Source organism: Marmota marmota, unplaced genomic scaffold, assembly GCF_001458135.2.
Source record: "Marmota marmota marmota unplaced genomic scaffold, marMar, whole genome shotgun sequence".
Lineage (NCBI taxonomy): Eukaryota > Metazoa > Chordata > Mammalia > Rodentia > Sciuridae > Marmota > Marmota marmota.
The window spans coordinates 38,788,429-38,804,156 of NW_026000082.1; the positions used below are offsets into that span (position 1 = coordinate 38,788,429).

A 15,728-nucleotide genomic window follows, 5' to 3' on the forward strand; every position below is an offset into this window, starting at 1 on the left:
TGCCCGCCCCTGCCCAGGCCGTCGGCCGCCCCTGACGCCCCCACCTTCCCAGGGCAAGTTCCAGGGTCTGGACCTGAACGAGGAGCTGTACCTGGGCGGGTACCCCGACTACGGTGCCATCCCCCACGCAGGGCTGAGCAGCGGCTTCGTAGGTAAGGCAGGACCCCCAGGAGCCTGCGGGGCACGGTGGCTGTGGCCCCCTGGCTCATGCTGCCCTCTGCCCCCAGGCTGTGTCCGGGAGCTGCGCATCCAGGGTGAGGAGACCATCTTCCAGGACCTCAACCTCACTGCGCACGGCATCTCCCACTGCCCCACGTGCCGGGACCGGCCCTGCCAGGTCCTGCCATGCCCACACCCCCCCACCGGCTGCCCTGAGTCCTGCAGGGAGGGGGGAAGGACGGGGGCGTCCTTGGCCTGACCTCTGGGGGCTGATTTTCAGAACGGGGGCCAGTGCCAGGACTCGGAGAGCAGCAGCTACGTGTGCGTCTGTCTGTCTGGCTTCACAGGGAGCCGCTGCGAGCATTCCCAGGCCCTGCACTGCCACCCCGGTGCGTGCCCCGCCCTGCCCGTCACCCTGGGTGCTGGCCTCCGCCCCTGCTGCCCCTTTGTACCCACCCCCTCCCCAACCTCTGGGGAGCTCCCACCTCTCACCAGTCCTGCCCAGGAACTGAACTCTTCCCTTCGCAGCCCCCCAGGTTCTCTCCCCGGCTGGTCACTGCTCCTGGGCCCTGCCACCTCCCCATCTTATTACCCAGGAGCCCGTCACCCTACACGGTTACCCAAACGTGGTCTTTTTTTGCGGGGGCGGTGGCCAAGTACAGTCTCAGAGAGCCCCAAGCACAGTCACTTCTTCACGCCCGGCTGTCCCCGCCGTGCAGCCTCTTCTGGCCCCATCCCTCCTCCCTCACGCCCTGGGCGGCCCTCTCAGCTGGCCTGGCCCTGGGAAGCCAAGCCCCAGGGTGCAAAGGACAGAGCGCAGACCTCAGTGTCCTCACGGCCCCTGTGCTCCCCAGAGGCCTGTGGGCCCGACGCCACCTGTGTGAACCGGCCCGATGGCCGAGGCTACACCTGCCGCTGCCACCTGGGTCGCTCGGGGGTGAGGTGTGAGGAAGGTGAGTGGAATCAGGTGTGACACCCACAGGGTCTCAGTGATGGCTGTGGAAGCTGGCCAGGCACTCAGAGGCCAGACTGAGCCCTGCAGGGGATAGTTATTCCCCGGAAGACCTCAGATCGGCTGCGCAGGGTGGCACACGCCTATGATCCCAGCAGCTCAGGAGGCCGAGGCAGGAGGATCGCAGTGTAAAGCCAGCCTCAGCAGTTTAGTGAGACCTTGTCTCTAAAAAATAATATAAAAAAGGACTGGGGATGTGGTTCAGTGGTTAAGCACCCCAGGGTTCAATCCCCGGTACCCAAAAGAAAAAAATCTCAGCTCCCTTGGCCATGCTGTCTCATGCTTACAGCCTGAACCCTTACCTGCGCCCCCACCCAGAATGGCTAACTTATTGGTGGTCCCTACAGTTTGATCTGCTGCCCCAGGGCCAGGGCTGCTGGGCACTGCAGCCACATGTTCTTGAGCCTCTGGGTTGAGGACTTAGGGGTACTGGGGTCCCAGGGTAAGACTGAGTAGCTGTCCTGGATGAGACCTGGGACTCCACTGTCCCCACTGCCCCTGGCTGACCTGTGACTACTGCAGGTGTGACAGTGACCACACCGTCCATGTCGGGCGCTGGCTCCTACCTGGCGCTGCCCGCCCTCACCAACACACACCACGAGCTGCGCCTGGATGTCGAGTTCAAGCCGCTGGCACCTGAAGGCATCTTGCTGTTCAGTGGGGGGAAGGCCGGGCCTGTGGAGGACTTTGTGTCCCTGGCCATGGTCGGCGGCCACCTGGAGTTTCGCTATGAGTTGGGGTCAGGTAAGTACCTGGTACCAAATGCAGGTGAGGCTCTGGGCGCCAAGCCCTGTGTCCTCTTTGGCTCTCGTGCCCCAAGGAGGCGCTAAGGAGCAAATTCAGGAACCAACGCGCCGCTGTCCCTATCCCTGCACGTTTCCCTTGCGTGGCCTTCAGCAGCCCCTGGTTCCTCCATGGGCAGCCCCTGAGGAGGTCAGAAGCTCCCCTGTATGTGGGGGGACCAGAACCCTGGTGCCCAGCTCCACCTGGCGCTCTCCCCAGGTCTGGCTGTCCTGCAAAGCACGGAGCCGCTGGCCCTGGGCCGCTGGCACCGCGCGTCCGCAGAGCGTCTCAACAAGGACGGCAGCCTGCAGGTGGACGGCGGGCGCCCCGTGCTGCGCTCCTCCCCCGGCAAGAGCCAGGGCCTCAACCTGCACACCCTCCTCTACCTGGGCGGCGTGGAGCCCTCAGTGCCGCTCTCCCCGGCTGCCAACGTGAGCGCCCACTTCCGCGGCTGCGTGGGCGAGGTGAGGAACCGCCTGTGAGGAGGAGCAGGAGGGGAGGGGACAGACTGGGCCAACCTGCAGCTAGCCCTGGTCTGGGGCCACTCTCCCCCCCCCCCNCCCCGCTCCCCCCCTGCACCTTGGTTTTCCCCTCCATAAAATGGGGATAATAGCACGATGGCACAGCCTGTGACCCCAGCGGCTCTGGAGGCTGAGGCACGAGGATCGTAGGTTCAAAGCCAACCTTAGCAATGAGGAGGCGCTAAGCAACTCAGTGAGACCCTGTCTCTAAAATATAAATTAAGGCTGGGGTGGGGCTCAGTGGTCGAGTGCCTCTGCGTTCAATCCCTGGTACCCCCCAAAAAAATGATATATATAGGAATGCTAACCCTCACTTGGAAGGACCGTGCTGGGCATCAGCAGGGTGCACAGGTGTTCTTGGCGCCTGGTTCCCAGCTGCTCTCCGCTGTGCCCTTCTCTCTGCTGCCTCATCCATCTGCATCCCTTTAGTCCCTCCGTGTCTCTGTGCCCGCAGGTGTCTGTGAATGGCAAGCGGCTGGACCTCACCTACAGCTTCCTGGGCAGCCAGGGCATCGGGCAGTGCTACGACAGCTCCCCCTGTGAGCGCCAGCCCTGCCAGCACGGCGCCACGTGCATGCCCGCTGGCGAGTACGAGTTCCAGTGCCTGTGTCAAGACGGCTTCAAAGGTGCAAGAGCTGCCCCGGGGCGTTGGGGACACAGGTGGTCAGCGGCACCTCTAGCTCCTGCCCACCTACCCACCTCTGCCCTGGCCTGCAGGAGACCTCTGTGAGCACGAGGAGAACCCCTGCCAGCTCCGGGAGCCCTGTCTGCATGGGGGCACCTGCCAGGGCACCCGCTGCCTCTGTCTCCCTGGCTTCTCTGGCCCACGCTGCCAACAAGGTACCAGGCCTGGCTTCTGTCCACCTCCCTCTGGGGCCCAGGGGCTGGACACCCCAGGTGTCTGTACCCACCAGTTAGAACCTGCCCTTCCCCACAGGCTCTGGACCTGACGTGGCAGAGTCCGAGTGGCATCTTGAAGGCAGTGGGGGTAACGGTATGTACTTGCTATGGCCAGCCAGAGCAGCCATTGTCCCATCAGTTACCCACACCCTCAATTCCACCTCTAAACAAAACAAGTCTTGGAGGGACTTGCCAGGCGCAGTGCTGTGCGCCTGTAATCCCAGTGGCTCTGGAGGCCGAGGCCGGAGGATCACAAGTTGAGCAGTTTTCCTGGGTGCTTGGTGGAGAGTAGCAGAGTGTCCTGCCCTTGCACCTGCCAGGCCTGTGCTGCCCGCTGGCTTGCCGGTGGGTCTGAGTGGGTGGTGTTGGGGTGGTGTGGCCCTGGAGCCAGCGGGCCCAGGTTGCAGGCTTCCCACCTGTAAGCCAAGGATCACCTGGGCTCGGAACAGCCCGGGGCCAGGGACTGGGGCAGCCAGCTGTCCCTGTTTGCTGAGGAATAGGGGTTTCAGAAGCTGTGGGGCTTTGAGGGCTCAAGTCAGACAAACCCTGGTCAACAGGGATCGGGCCCACCCGCCATGGACCCTGTCAGCTGCAGGACATAAGAAACACAGGATTTCAAAGGAAACTGGCTAGACTGAAATGAAGTTATCAAACCACTTTTTAGATTTGCAACAACGTGCTTCTTTATTAGCACATTCAACAGCAGGGTCTTGTGGTGGTCTGAAGAGCTACTGCTGTTTTCAAAACAGCAGGAACTGAAACAATATTTTAAAACATTTGCAGCTAAACAAAATGGCTACTCTAAGGTGATAAGCAAATATTAGTGACAGTCACAGGCCCCGCTACTACTGCTCTGGTTGGTCACCTCCATCCCTGGTTGAAGAAGTATCAGGAAGACGCACAGAGAGGCAGAGTTTCCCCTCCCAGTTCACAGACCCCTAAAGGTGTTGATGGCCCCTCTGCCTGCCCAGGTGTCTGGGTATCAGGGACCGCAGGGTCCTAGCCCCCGGCAGTGGGGTGGGGGGGGGTCAGGGAACCCCCGGGGACCTGATGGGAGCAGGTGTGTCCCCACTCCCACCCCACCTCGCAGATGCCCCCGGGCAGTACGGAGCCTACTTCCACGACAACGGCTTCCTCTCCCTGCCCAGCCGCGTCTTCTCCAGGAGGTAAGAAGGTGTTGGTTGGGACAGCCTGCAGACCCAGGGGGAGGACAGGAGTCTCAGGTTTCTGTCCTCTCCCCCTCTCCTCCACCACAGCCTGCCTGAAGCACCCGAGACTGTGGAGCTGGAGGTTCGGACCAGCACGGCCAGCGGCCTCCTGCTCTGGCAGGGCGTGGTGAGTGGGCACTGGCCCTGAGTCTCAGGACTCCTGGGCAGAGGCTGGGGCAGAGGGGAGAGAGGAAGGTGAAGGCCCCCGCCTTAGAGGACCTCGGCTTTCTAGGCTGGGGACCCTAGAGACCCTGTGCTTCCTTGGCAGGAGGTGGGAGAGGCCGGCCACGGCAAGGACTTCATCAGCCTCGGACTGCAGAATGGGCACCTGGTCTTCAGGTGAGTCCTGGCCCCTCCCACAGGCAGCTGCCACTCCCAGAGCCACCCCCAACACTGTGCCCACCCTTGCCAGCCGCACCTCCAGTCCTGCCCCAGCTCACGCCTTCACGGCCTGTGTCCCCACAGCTACCAGCTAGGCAGTGGGGAGGCCCGCCTGGTCTCTGAGGACCCCATCAATGACGGCGAGTGGCATCGTGTGACAGCACTGCGGTAAGGATGTGCCCAGTGGGCACCGGAGATAAGGGCCCACGGTGCTTCAAGGGGACAGGATGCCCATGATGCCCAGAGAGGTAGCGCTGAGCTTGGGAGGCCAAGTGTGGAGCAGGGGGCAGCTCCCGGCAGGCTCAGGGAAGGCCCTGGAGGCGGAGGCCGCGAGAGGGAAGACCCTGGAGCAGGCTCGGGTGGGGTTCGCGGCCTGCTCTCCAGAGGGAGGCGCTGGGAGCAGGCGGGGGCTTGTCTGGAGCCTGCCAGAGGGGGGGGTTACTGTGGTTGGGAATTCGGGGCGAGGGCCTAACCCAGTTCCACCACAGAGAGGGCCGGCGAGGCTCCATCCAGGTCGATGGCGAGGAGCTGGTCAGCGGGCGGTCCCCAGGCCCTAATGTGGCAGTCAACACCAAAGGCAGCGTCTACGTCGGTAAGTCCCGTGCTGGGCCTTCTGCTGGCAGGGGAGGGAGCTGCCCCCTGCAATGCTGGTGTCCCCTGGAGTCCCCTGGCCTGCTGGGCTCCTGGGCTTCTGCAGCCAACAGGTCCTCTTACTCCACTCCCCACAGGCGGAGCCCCGAACGTGGCCGCGCTGACCGGGGGCAGGTTCTCCTCGGGCATCACGGGCTGTATCAAGAATCTGGTCCTGCACTCAGCCGGGCCTGGAGCGCCACCCCCGCAGCCCCTGGACCTGCAGCACCGCGCCCAGGCGGGGGCCAACACACGCCCATGCGCCTCCTAGGCACCTGCTGCCCCACACGGACTCCGGGCAGGGCCCCCGCCAACCACATCGAGTATATTATTATTAATATTATTATGGTGAATTTTTTGTAAGAAACCGAGGCAATGCCACGCTTTGCTGCTACGCCCTGGGCTGGACTGGAGTGGGCACGCCACCCGCCCACACGTGGACAGGGCCGCAGGCGGGTGGGCGGGCAGGCAGGAGGGGAGTAGGTTGCCTCTGAAGGCCACCAGGACTCGGGGCCGACACGGGGGCTGGGTGGAACTGCCCCTGCTCTCCTGCCCACAGGGGGCTTCCCATCATAGAGTTGGGGTGCCATCTGGGCCGCCCTTGGGCACCCCTTCTTCCACAGAGAGCAAACCTTAGCTCACCACCTGGGGCCTAAGAGCAGGCGCCGCAGTGGCCGTGCCCACCTCTCTCCAGAGCTCTTCAGTGCCCGCTGTGGAACCTGCCTCCTCCTAGACAGCAGGGCCACCTGCCCCGGCAGCCTCCCCGCAAGCCCTCCGGCCTGCACCCCACCCCAACACCCAGCCCAGGGCCCTGCCCTCAGGGGCTGCAAGGGAAACCCCTTCCAACTCTCACTGGCAGCTGCCACAGGCAGAGGCCACCCTGAGAGGCCTCCTGCCACACCAGGCCACACCCCCCACTCATCTGGAGGTGAAGGCCCAGGGATGTGGGGGAGCCTTTGGTCAGGAGGAGCAGTGCCTTGGGCTGGGGAAGCGAGACTCCTGACTGGAGGGAGAGGAGGGGAAGTGACCGCGCTGCCCGCCTGAGAGCCTCAGGACCCAGCGGGGTCAGCGGGCCCTGGACTGTGGCATTGGACCCCTGGCCTCAGGGTCCTACAAGGGACCCTGCTGTGGTCTTTGTCTTGATTTTTCTTAATAAACGGTGCTATCCCCGCCAGGGGTCTCCTGTGTCTTTGACCAGTCCTGCCGGGCTGCACCTGAGGGTGGGCCAGGGTGGGCCGAGCTGGGCCACAGAGACCCTGGAGTGACGCAGGGTGACCTCGGTGAGCAAACCCCTCCCTGCCCTGCTCATGGAGTCGCACCCTTCCGTGATCCCACAGATAGGAGCCACGGCACAGCTGTCCCCCTTCCCCACGCCACGGGACCAGTTACTGTGTGTGCTTTAGCTCCTCACGACTGGGCAGCGGGACTTGCACTGTTCTCCAGAGGGGTAGACAGAGTCTCAGAGGGACAAGTGACCTGTCCAAGGCCTGCCAGCCAGCCAGGACTTGGAGCTCAGGGCGTGTCTGGCCCCAGAGCCCACTCTCTTCCCCAGACCCCCATAGCCTCTCTAGGGACGGTCTCCCGATCCTGGAAGGCCAGCCCACTCTGCCGTAGCCCCCCAGGGGCAACCCGGTCAGGACACATGTGGCAGATGTTGCAGGGTGCACTGCGTCGGAGGCGGAGGCCATAGACCCCAGGTTCCCAGGCCAGGCAGCCCAGGGAGCAACAGCACCACAGGAGGCCCACGAGGAGGCCAGCAGAGGCCAGCAGCAGAGAGGAGGCCAGCGCCATCCCCTGTAACCCAGGGCCTGCCCAGAAAAAGGGAGTCCAGTTAGCCACAGCCTGGGCCCACAGCCCCGTCCCCCTCACCTGAACAGGGACGAGTGTGGGAAGAGCAGGAATGCACGTCACCAACAGCCGTCTGTCTGTCTACCTTCCAAAGCTGCGTCCTGCTGGGCAGGGTTCCCGCTTCCCGGGGGGCTTGTCTGGGCCGTGATCTGGAGGGGGTCTGCAGAGCTGAGAGCCAGGGGCTCAGAGGCGTTGTCATGTGTGCTCCTGGTCCATCTGGGTACTGCAGAGGGACCTGCAACGGGCAGTGACCGCTAGCATACAAGGGACCGCCCCTCCTGGGCACCTCCTCCTGCAGCCTCTGAGTTGGCCTCTCTGAGTGCTTCCGTTTTACAGGCTGAAGTCTCTTGCCAAGGTCACACAGTGGGAGGGGAGGAGGGGGCTTGGACGCCCCCATGTGGGAGCCACTCTGAGTGACTCGCATCTTCCATCCTGGAGTGAGAGGCTCTGACCGTCACATACCAGGCGAGCGCTCTTCCACTGAGCTGCAGCCCTAGCCCTGGTCACTACATCTCTATCAGTACATTCAGTACATTTTGCAGTGACCTGGACGTTGTCCCAGTCCAGGAAGTTGAGGGCGTGTCTTCAGGTGTGGGCGGGTCACCCGTGGGGTCGAGCTACACTCATCTGTTCCTTTGTAATCCTACCCCTTTGACCTGTTTGGGATAGAATGTTGAAACGCCCTTTGTGTGTCCCCTTCTCTTACTGTGCCCTTGGGTATGGCCTTCCTAGATGTCAGGCAACCTGCTAGACTCAGACCCCTCAAACCCAACCCCTTGCTGCATTTGAATGGTTTCTCCTCAATAAAAGGGGTCAGCGCACACGTGCCTGCACACTCTCTCTTTCTGCGGACCCTTAAGGTCAGAGGAGCAGTCACAGGACCCAAAGAAAAAGGTACCTCTGTCTCTTGTGAGGTCATTTCGTGCAGCCCAGTTCCCCTGCAGTGACCCTGACGCCCCCAGCCTGGCTCCCGAGCTCCTTCTCAGGAGGGGACAGTGCACAGGCAAACCAAGCACCTTCTGTGCCCTAAGCACCGCGCTCTGCAGGGCCCTGTCCCCGCAGTGCCTCCCCCCAGCTCCTGCCGCCTCTGAATGGGCGTATCCCCCATCTCACAGAGAAGGACCCGGAGGCGGGGAGCGTTTCATTCTCCCCCTCATCTGAACAGTGTTTCCAGGCAGCCCCAGCTGCTCCAGGGACTAGGGGAGGGACGAGGACAGACGGACAGAAAGTCCTTGGGCTGCGGCAGGAGGATCAGGAGTTGAGAGCCAGCCCAGCAACTTAGCGAGGCCCTAAGCATCTCAGTGAGCCCTTGTCTCTAAATAAAATATTTAAAAAGCGGGGGGAGGGGAGCTGGGGACCCGGCTCAGTGGTTCAGAGCCTCCGGGTTCAATCCCTGGTGCCAAAAAAAGAAGAGTTAAGCCGAGACCTGGCCTGAGGCGAGGGGAGATCCTGAGAGCTCTGAAGAAGAGCCCCGGAGTGTTGTCTCTGCTTTGTGACCTTGAGCAAGACACGGACTCTCTCCAAGGCCTCAGTGTCTCCACGATGAAGGTTTTGAAAGTGTCTCGAGGGTGATGAACCCAGGACCCTTGGACAGACGTCAGGCAGCCGGGTGAGGCCCCCCGGTTCCAATTACGCAGAACATCTCTCCTTTTGATGTCACCCGGGGCCAGGGCCCATCCGAGACGTTTGCCACTAGCCATCACGTCCAAGCACTGAACTGGCTCCTCTCGGTGCTGCTCCCACTCCAGCTGCTCCGGCCTCCAGCTCTGCTGCTGCCCGACTCCTCAGCCCTCCCTGGGGTTCCCCTGCCTCCTACCTCCTGCCTCCCCACCTCCTGCCCCAGAGCCTCCCTGGCAGCCGTTCTGCAGGGCCCAGGCCACACCCGCCACTGACCTCTACAGCTGGCTGCTGGCCAGGAGCCCTGGTCACTGCCGTCACCACAGTTGTCCATGCCCCAGGGGTCACACACCAGGCTCGGTGGGATGCACCTGCCATTCTGACAGCGGAAATAGGCTCCACAGGGTCCTGGGGAGAGAGGGGATGGCTGGATGAGGATCCTGGATCCATAGGGCGTGTGGCCCTGTAGGGAGATGGGGGTGTGAGCAGAGGGCTGTCAGGAGCACCCAGACAGGAGCATGAGGACGGTCTCAAGGGCAGGAGGGGTCAGATGGATGAGGATGAGCCCGCTGGTGGTGGCAGCTAACACTGAGTTTCTGTTCTGTGCCAGGCAGGGTTCTAAGCGTCTCACCCCAGCTTACTTAGTCCTCCCAGCAAACCCATGGAGTACATACTGCTGTTGGCCCCATTTAAGATAAGAAGACTGAAGCACAGAGAGGTTAAGTCCCCTGACCAAGGTCACACAGCTTGTATGTCAGTCTGAGGCAAGCTGGTTCTAAATCCTGTGCTCATAAATTAACACCGGCACATGGTGGTGCGGGTGGGTCTGCACACGTGTGCACAACTCAACAGAGTTTCTCAGTGAGCCTCACACCCCCAGCAAACCCTTGGGTTTTACCTTGCCTTGCACTTGCCCTCAGCTCCTCCTGGAATTCTGTCTCCTGGCAGCCCCTGACCCATGCTCCTCCCATCACTCAAGTGTGACCTTCCCCATCCTGAGGAAGCCCAACCCCCTCACCCATAGTCCTCCCTCCCTCCTGATTTGGGGTCTTCTGCAGCACTCGCTGCATCTGCAGAGCAGATTCACTGGCTGATTTGCTTATGGTCTCTCCCCACCCAGGTCAGTTGCTGGGGCAGGGAGCTACTTTTTTGGTCACTGCTCGATCCCTAAAGCCGAGGGCAGCCCGCAGCACATAGCAGGTGCTCAGCTAATACTCATTAATGAACAAACATGCACAGGGGAGAGAATGGCGTGACTCCCTGCGCAGGGTCAGGCAGCCAGGTTGGCACACCTGGCAACCCGTGCAGTGGACAAAGCTAGCTCACCTGGGACTGATCATCACCACACTCAGCTGTGCACATGGGACCTGGGCCTGGCCATTCAGAGCATTCCCTTTTCTGGCTGCATCAATGGACACATGCCCCATGATCAGATTTGGCCTCAGGACTTTTGCTAGAACTGTAAGAAAACACACTCGCTCTCTATTTCCCGAGGGTGGAGCCGTAAGGGTGACTGTGGACTTGAAGCTACAGGGTCACTTTGTTGCCAAGTCAAAGAGGAGCTGCCTGAGATGGAAACCACACAGACTCACACCGTGCACCCACGGACGGAGAAAGGGACCACAGAGACAGCGCCTGAACTCCTGGATCCAGTTAGACCTGAACCAATTCCTTAATATCCTACTTTTTGGAGCCCCTCCAAAACGCTAAAGAGCTGTGACTTTCGTGGCTCGAGGCCACAGAAGTGAGAGAGGAGGGGGCAGCTGATGTCCTCCCCACCGCAGGAGAGTTGTAACAGGACAGGAGTTTTGGCATCTAGAGCCTATAGGACCCAGAGAGGGGCCCTCTAGATGCTATTAGTCATGGCCCCAGGGATCTAGGGTACTTCATGAAGTTGCTGGGCGAGGGGGTACATGCCTGTAATTCCAGCAGCTCTGGAAGCTGAGACAGAAGGATCACAAGTTTAGGGACAGCCTCAGCAACTTAACAAGGCCCTCAGCAACTCAGTGAGAACCTGCCTCTAAATAAAAAATATAAAGGGCTGAGGATGTGACTCATTGGTTGAGCGCCCCTGGGTTCAATCCATGGTACAAATATATGTTTCTCATATAGTTTATCCCAGAGCCAGCAACTGTGGTAGCAAAGGGGGTCTAAAATCCGAAATTCAGAGCATGCGCAATTCCAGGGAGGAAGAAAGGAGACATTTGACTAAGGGGACAAATGAGCCGGCGTGGGTGGGTGTGTTCCCACCAGCTCGCTGTGACAGGGCTGCCCAGGGCCCGCTGTCAAAGCCTGGTTCTTCCTGACCCTGTGCTGGCGCGAAAGTGCTCACCGTCCTGTTAGTCCTCTAACTGGGGATTTCCTGGGAATGGCCATAAAGCTTCCAGGCTTTGGGAGCTGATCTGCTCACCATCACTGCAGATGATGGGGACATCAGCAGGTGGCTGCCGTCCTAGGAGAACCCACCAGGGCTAAAACCTCAAACTCAGTTTAAACTGAAGAACATCCTCTTGGGGCTGGGGATGTGGCTCAAGCGGTAGCACGCTCGCCTGGCATGTGTGCGGCCCGGGTTCGATCCTCAGCACCACATACAAACAAAGATGTTGTATCCGCCGAAAACTAAAAGAAAAGAACATCCTCTAGCATGAAAGGCCAGCAGCTTGACTTGTGGGTGGGGAGGTCTCAGGCACCCAACCTTCTGGACCAATTCCCACCCATGATGTGAGGGTAACAGTTCTGGCCAGAAGCCAGGTGCAGTAGCACGTACGTGCCTGTGAATCCTGGGCCTGGGGAGGCTGTGGCACGAGGATCTCAAGTTTGAGGCCAGCTTCCACAAGGTAGTGAGAACATCTCAAAAATTTAAAAAATAATAATATCACTGGCCAGCAGAGTTGCTGTGGGGCCTGCCGGAGCCCAGGGGACCACGCAGTGCTTAATGAATCAGGACCTTTAACTTCCCCTCCCAGGGGCCCCTGTTGCTTGAGTGTGTGTCCATTACTTGCAATCACCAGAGGCCTGACCATGCCCTCTGCAAACCTCTGAAGGGCTGAGCAGGAGAGAGGACCAGTGTGTGACTCGTTTAAGTGTGTAAGGTGGCACTTCCTGTGCATAGGTGTGTAGGACGTGAGTGGTGTGTTGCGTGGTGGAGGGTCGGGTGTGCACTTGGTGAGCTGTGTGAGTGTGCATGGCTGTGCCCGCAGCTGTAGGGCGGCCATCTGGTGGAAGCCAGATTCACGGGGTTCTTTGGGTCTGGAATGTCCCTCGCTGGGACACCCCACCCTGCCCCCTGGTCACCACCTCCTACCCTATGTCAGGACCCACGGCCCTCCACCTTCTGTGCCCCCACCTTGCCCTGCTCTCTGCAGCCCGTGTGCTGGGCCCTCTCCTGCCCTTCAGCCCCAACTCACCCAGCCGGAAAGAGGTGACTTCGCCCACAAAGTCCACGCGGGGCTGGCGGCCTCTAGTGACCAGGCGCAGCCCTAGGGAGCGTCTCGAGGATGCCACGGGGGCCGGGATGGTCAGGCCGCAGAGGGGAGGCCCCAGGGGCCGGGGCGCCCCCGGCGGCCCCTCGTAGAACTGCAGGTAGGAGCCGGGGGCGCACGGGTCTGCGGGCGCCAGGGAGGAGTTGGGCCCCCCGGCCCCCGAGGTCAGGCTGTAGACCAGGAAGAAGTGGAATTGGAAGCGGATTCTGTCGCCTGCGGCTGCTGCGTGCATCCAAAACCCGCAGTCCGTGTGCGGAGCCACGAAGTAGAACTTGCGGGACGCGGAGTGCGAGCGCAGCAGCAGCGCGTCCCCGCGCCACGCCTGCCCGCACAGGTCCACCAGGTCGGCTGCGGGGAAAGGGAAACCCCGGGTCAATTCCAAACCTGAGCCCTCTGTGACCCCAAGCAAGTGTCTCACCCTCTCCGAGCCTCAGTTTCATCAGGGAAAATGAGGATGATTAAGCAATCCCAGAATTTTGGTGAGGACTGAGCGATTTAGTTTAATTCAACTCCACAACCCCTTATCCCACAGCCCTGGGTGTGTTTCAGAATTGTCCACAGCACAGAAAAAATGAAATTAACGCGATGTATGTATGTTCTATTAAGCTGCAGTCAAATGACATCCGCAGCAGCTCTCCGAGAGCAAATACCATCTCCAGCGCCCCCCACGGACAGTCACCCCAAGTGGGGCAGACAGGGGCGGTCCACAGCCGCCGGCCAGTCCCAGCCTAGTGCTGCACTGTGAATGTTGGAATCTCAACCAACGGATTGTGGATGCGGACTGGTCAGGGGTCGGGCAGCACCTGGCAGTTAACAAGAGATACTTAAGTGTCAGCTACTACTATTACCTTATTCAAGGATGGAGTGGACACATTTGGGTGCTAAAGGGACTAAGTTTTATACTCCTAATCTTCTTTGCCAGGCTTAGGAACGGGCTCGTAACCTGGTTCTGAACAATGAGACTGAAGGAAGATCTGCTGGGAGACCCTAAGTTTCCTAGGTTTTCCTCCCCATAAAAAAGAGGGAGTGCTGTGTGGTGAGGAGTCCCTTTTTCTTCAGGCTTCTGAAACAGTTGATTGAGGGTGAGATGTCTGGAGCTGCAGCAGTCATCTTACAAGGTGAGGTGGTGAGAATCACAGGGAAATGCTGACACAGTTGAGCTGCTGACTTAGCTCTGGAATCACCTTCAGCCACCTTTTTTTTTTTTTTCCCCCAATACTGGGGATTGAACCCAGCCTTGCTTTACCACCAAGTTACAGCCCCAGTCTTTTTTATGTTTTGTGTTGAGCAGGGTTTCACTAAGTGGCTGAGGTTGGTCTTGAACTTTTGATCTTCCTGCCTGAGCCCTCCCTAATTACCAAGATTACAGGTGTGCGCCTCTGTGTCTAGCTTCAGCCTCTCGTAAGGGAAACAGTGTCTTTACGTTTAAGCTCCATCTAGTATATTACTTACAGACCAAAACATCCCCCTCTAATTGCGAGGATTAGATGAGAAAATGTGTAAGTGTCCACACTACGAAGATTTTTCTAAGCGCAGGGATGGAAGAGGAGGTGGGTCGCCCCGGCAAGGCGGGAGCTCCAGGGGGTGCTCCAGGACCAGCCAGGATGTTGGGCTTCACGGAGGAGGTCTTTCCCTGGCTCAGGGTGTGTCTGTGTAGACCCGCTGTTGTCAGAGCCTGCCTTGGAAGGAGGGAGTTCAGAAAGGGAAGAAATTGGGTCGGGCTCGTGGCTCAGTGCTAGGACTCTTGCCTAGCGTGGGGGAGGCACTGAGTTCGATTCTCAGCACCGCATATAAATAAGTAAAATCAAATTTAAAACGTGAGGAAATTGGAGCTGGGGTGGCAGACAAGCCCGTAAACCCAGTGACTTGGGAGGTTGAGGCAGGGGACACAAGTGCCAGGCCAACCGGGCAACTCAGTGAGACCCTGTCTCAAGATAAAAAACAAGGGCTGGGGATGTGGCTCAAGTGGTAAAGCGCTCGCCTGGCATGCGTGCGGCCCGGGTTCGATCCTCAGCACCACATACAAACAAAGATGTTGTGTCCGCCAAAAACTAAAAAAGTAAATAAATAAATATTAAAATTCTCTCTCTCTCATTCTCTCTTTAAAAAAAAAAAAAAGATAAAAAACAAAAAAGGGCTGCAGATATATAGCTCACTGGTAGAGCACCCCTGGGTTCAGTCCCCAGAAATAAGTTTTTTATATAAATAAAAGTAGAATAACCTTGTAAAGGTCGGGCGGGCAGAGCTCAGGGGAACTGTACTCGCCTAGCTGGGCGAGGCCCTGGTCCTTCTCCAGTATCAGGAAGGGAAAAGAAAAAATAGAGGAAGAAAAAGGAAAGAGTGAGTCGATTGGGCCACTCCCTGTGCCAGGCAGAGGGCCTGGTGTGGGGGACCTTGTCGTGTAGGCACAGTGGTGGTCCCTGACGCTTGTCCTCTTGTCCTTTTTAGGTCTGGGTAGGAACCAGGGCCGGCTCACCCCAGGCCTTGCCTCACCACCAGGCCTACCCAGCCCTTTGCTGCAGGACCCGAGACCTGGAGGGTTGAAGGATGAGGAGGGGCAGAGACGTGTCACAGGCAGGGTGCACGGGCACCTGATTCCCAAGCCACGATAGTTTGCATTTCAAGCAACTGTCCTGCCTGCCCCCAGGCCCCTGCTTCTGGGTGACTTGGAGCTCTGGCCTCTGGAAGGGTTTGGGGTGGACATGGGGATACCAAGCAAGACTGGGCACAGGGCTTCCCAGCCCCCTCCACTCAAGGGGGCCCAGTCCCTCGGGCTGAGTGTGGACTCGGGGGACACAGTCTCCAGAGTGACGGGGCTGAGCCTCCTGGGTGCCTTGGCTGGGCCCATACTCACCTGTCTCCGGAGCAGACGCAGCCAGGGCGGCCATCCCCAGCAGGAGCAGCCTCCGGGGCAGGAGCAGCCCACAGGCGGCCATCCAGCAATGGTGTGCCCAGCAGCGGGCGACCTGAAGATCCTTGGGGCCACAGGGACGGGCCTAGCCCACTATGGGGCAGCTGGCAGGACACAAGGACAGGGAGGCACGTCCACCAGTGACTGTGGCTTCTGCACTGTGGTCTCTGGGCTCCCCCTTCTAGACCCATCTCCTGTGGGACGGGATTGTGTCGAGGGTTGCCATGGAGATTTGGGGCCAGAATGGAGCCCTGGGAGAGGAGGTTGGGAGGACTT

At 59.9% G+C, this 15,728-nt stretch overlaps 2 protein-coding genes across 2 annotated transcripts in view; one reads left to right on the forward strand and one right to left on the reverse strand.

The window, feature by feature from the left end:
• The window catches only part of Hspg2 (heparan sulfate proteoglycan 2), a 90,012-nt gene extending 83,244 nt beyond the window's left edge, over positions 1-6,768 (forward strand). The window contains exons 77-91 of the mRNA XM_015484794.1: positions 18-152; positions 228-337; positions 440-548; positions 1,014-1,112; positions 1,694-1,915; positions 2,174-2,418; positions 2,930-3,101; positions 3,193-3,315; positions 3,413-3,469; positions 4,466-4,541; positions 4,632-4,710; positions 4,852-4,922; positions 5,049-5,132; positions 5,453-5,556; positions 5,693-6,768. Coding sequence (XP_015340280.1) covers positions 18-152; positions 228-337; positions 440-548; positions 1,014-1,112; positions 1,694-1,915; positions 2,174-2,418; positions 2,930-3,101; positions 3,193-3,315; positions 3,413-3,469; positions 4,466-4,541; positions 4,632-4,710; positions 4,852-4,922; positions 5,049-5,132; positions 5,453-5,556; positions 5,693-5,865 — 1,859 coding nt within the window. The 3' untranslated portion in view covers positions 5,866-6,768. The remainder of the gene's footprint in view (positions 1-17; positions 153-227; positions 338-439; positions 549-1,013; positions 1,113-1,693; positions 1,916-2,173; positions 2,419-2,929; positions 3,102-3,192; positions 3,316-3,412; positions 3,470-4,465; positions 4,542-4,631; positions 4,711-4,851; positions 4,923-5,048; positions 5,133-5,452; positions 5,557-5,692) is intronic.
• A 338-nt stretch (positions 6,769-7,106) lies between these two features.
• Positions 7,107-15,492, reverse strand: Ldlrad2 (low density lipoprotein receptor class A domain containing 2). The gene is made up of 5 exons (XM_048782712.1): positions 15,396-15,492; positions 12,467-12,889; positions 9,144-9,467; positions 7,528-7,677; positions 7,107-7,402 (listed from the first exon to the last, which is right to left on the reverse strand). The coding sequence occupies exons 1-5, from the start codon at positions 15,475-15,477 to the stop codon at positions 7,107-7,109; spliced, it is 1,275 nt and encodes a 424-aa protein (XP_048638669.1). The 5' UTR covers positions 15,478-15,492.
• Between the last annotated feature and the right edge of the window lie 236 nt (positions 15,493-15,728).

What these genes read in the sequence shown, in the direction of transcription:
- Ldlrad2 (XM_048782712.1), bottom strand. Translation starts at nt 15,477, where the DNA reads ATGGCCGCCTGTGGGCTGCTCCTGCCCCGGAGGCTGCTCCTGCTGGGG. An exon ending in TGCGTCTGCTCCGGAGACAG is followed by an intron (nt 12,890 to 15,395) that starts GTGAGTATGGGC and finishes CTTTCCCCGCAG; the next exon opens with CCGACCTGGTGGACCTGTGC. An exon ending in GCAGGACGCAGCTTTGGAAG is followed by an intron (nt 7,403 to 7,527) that starts GTAGACAGACAG and finishes TTTTCTGGGCAG; the next exon opens with GCCCTGGGTTACAGGGGATG.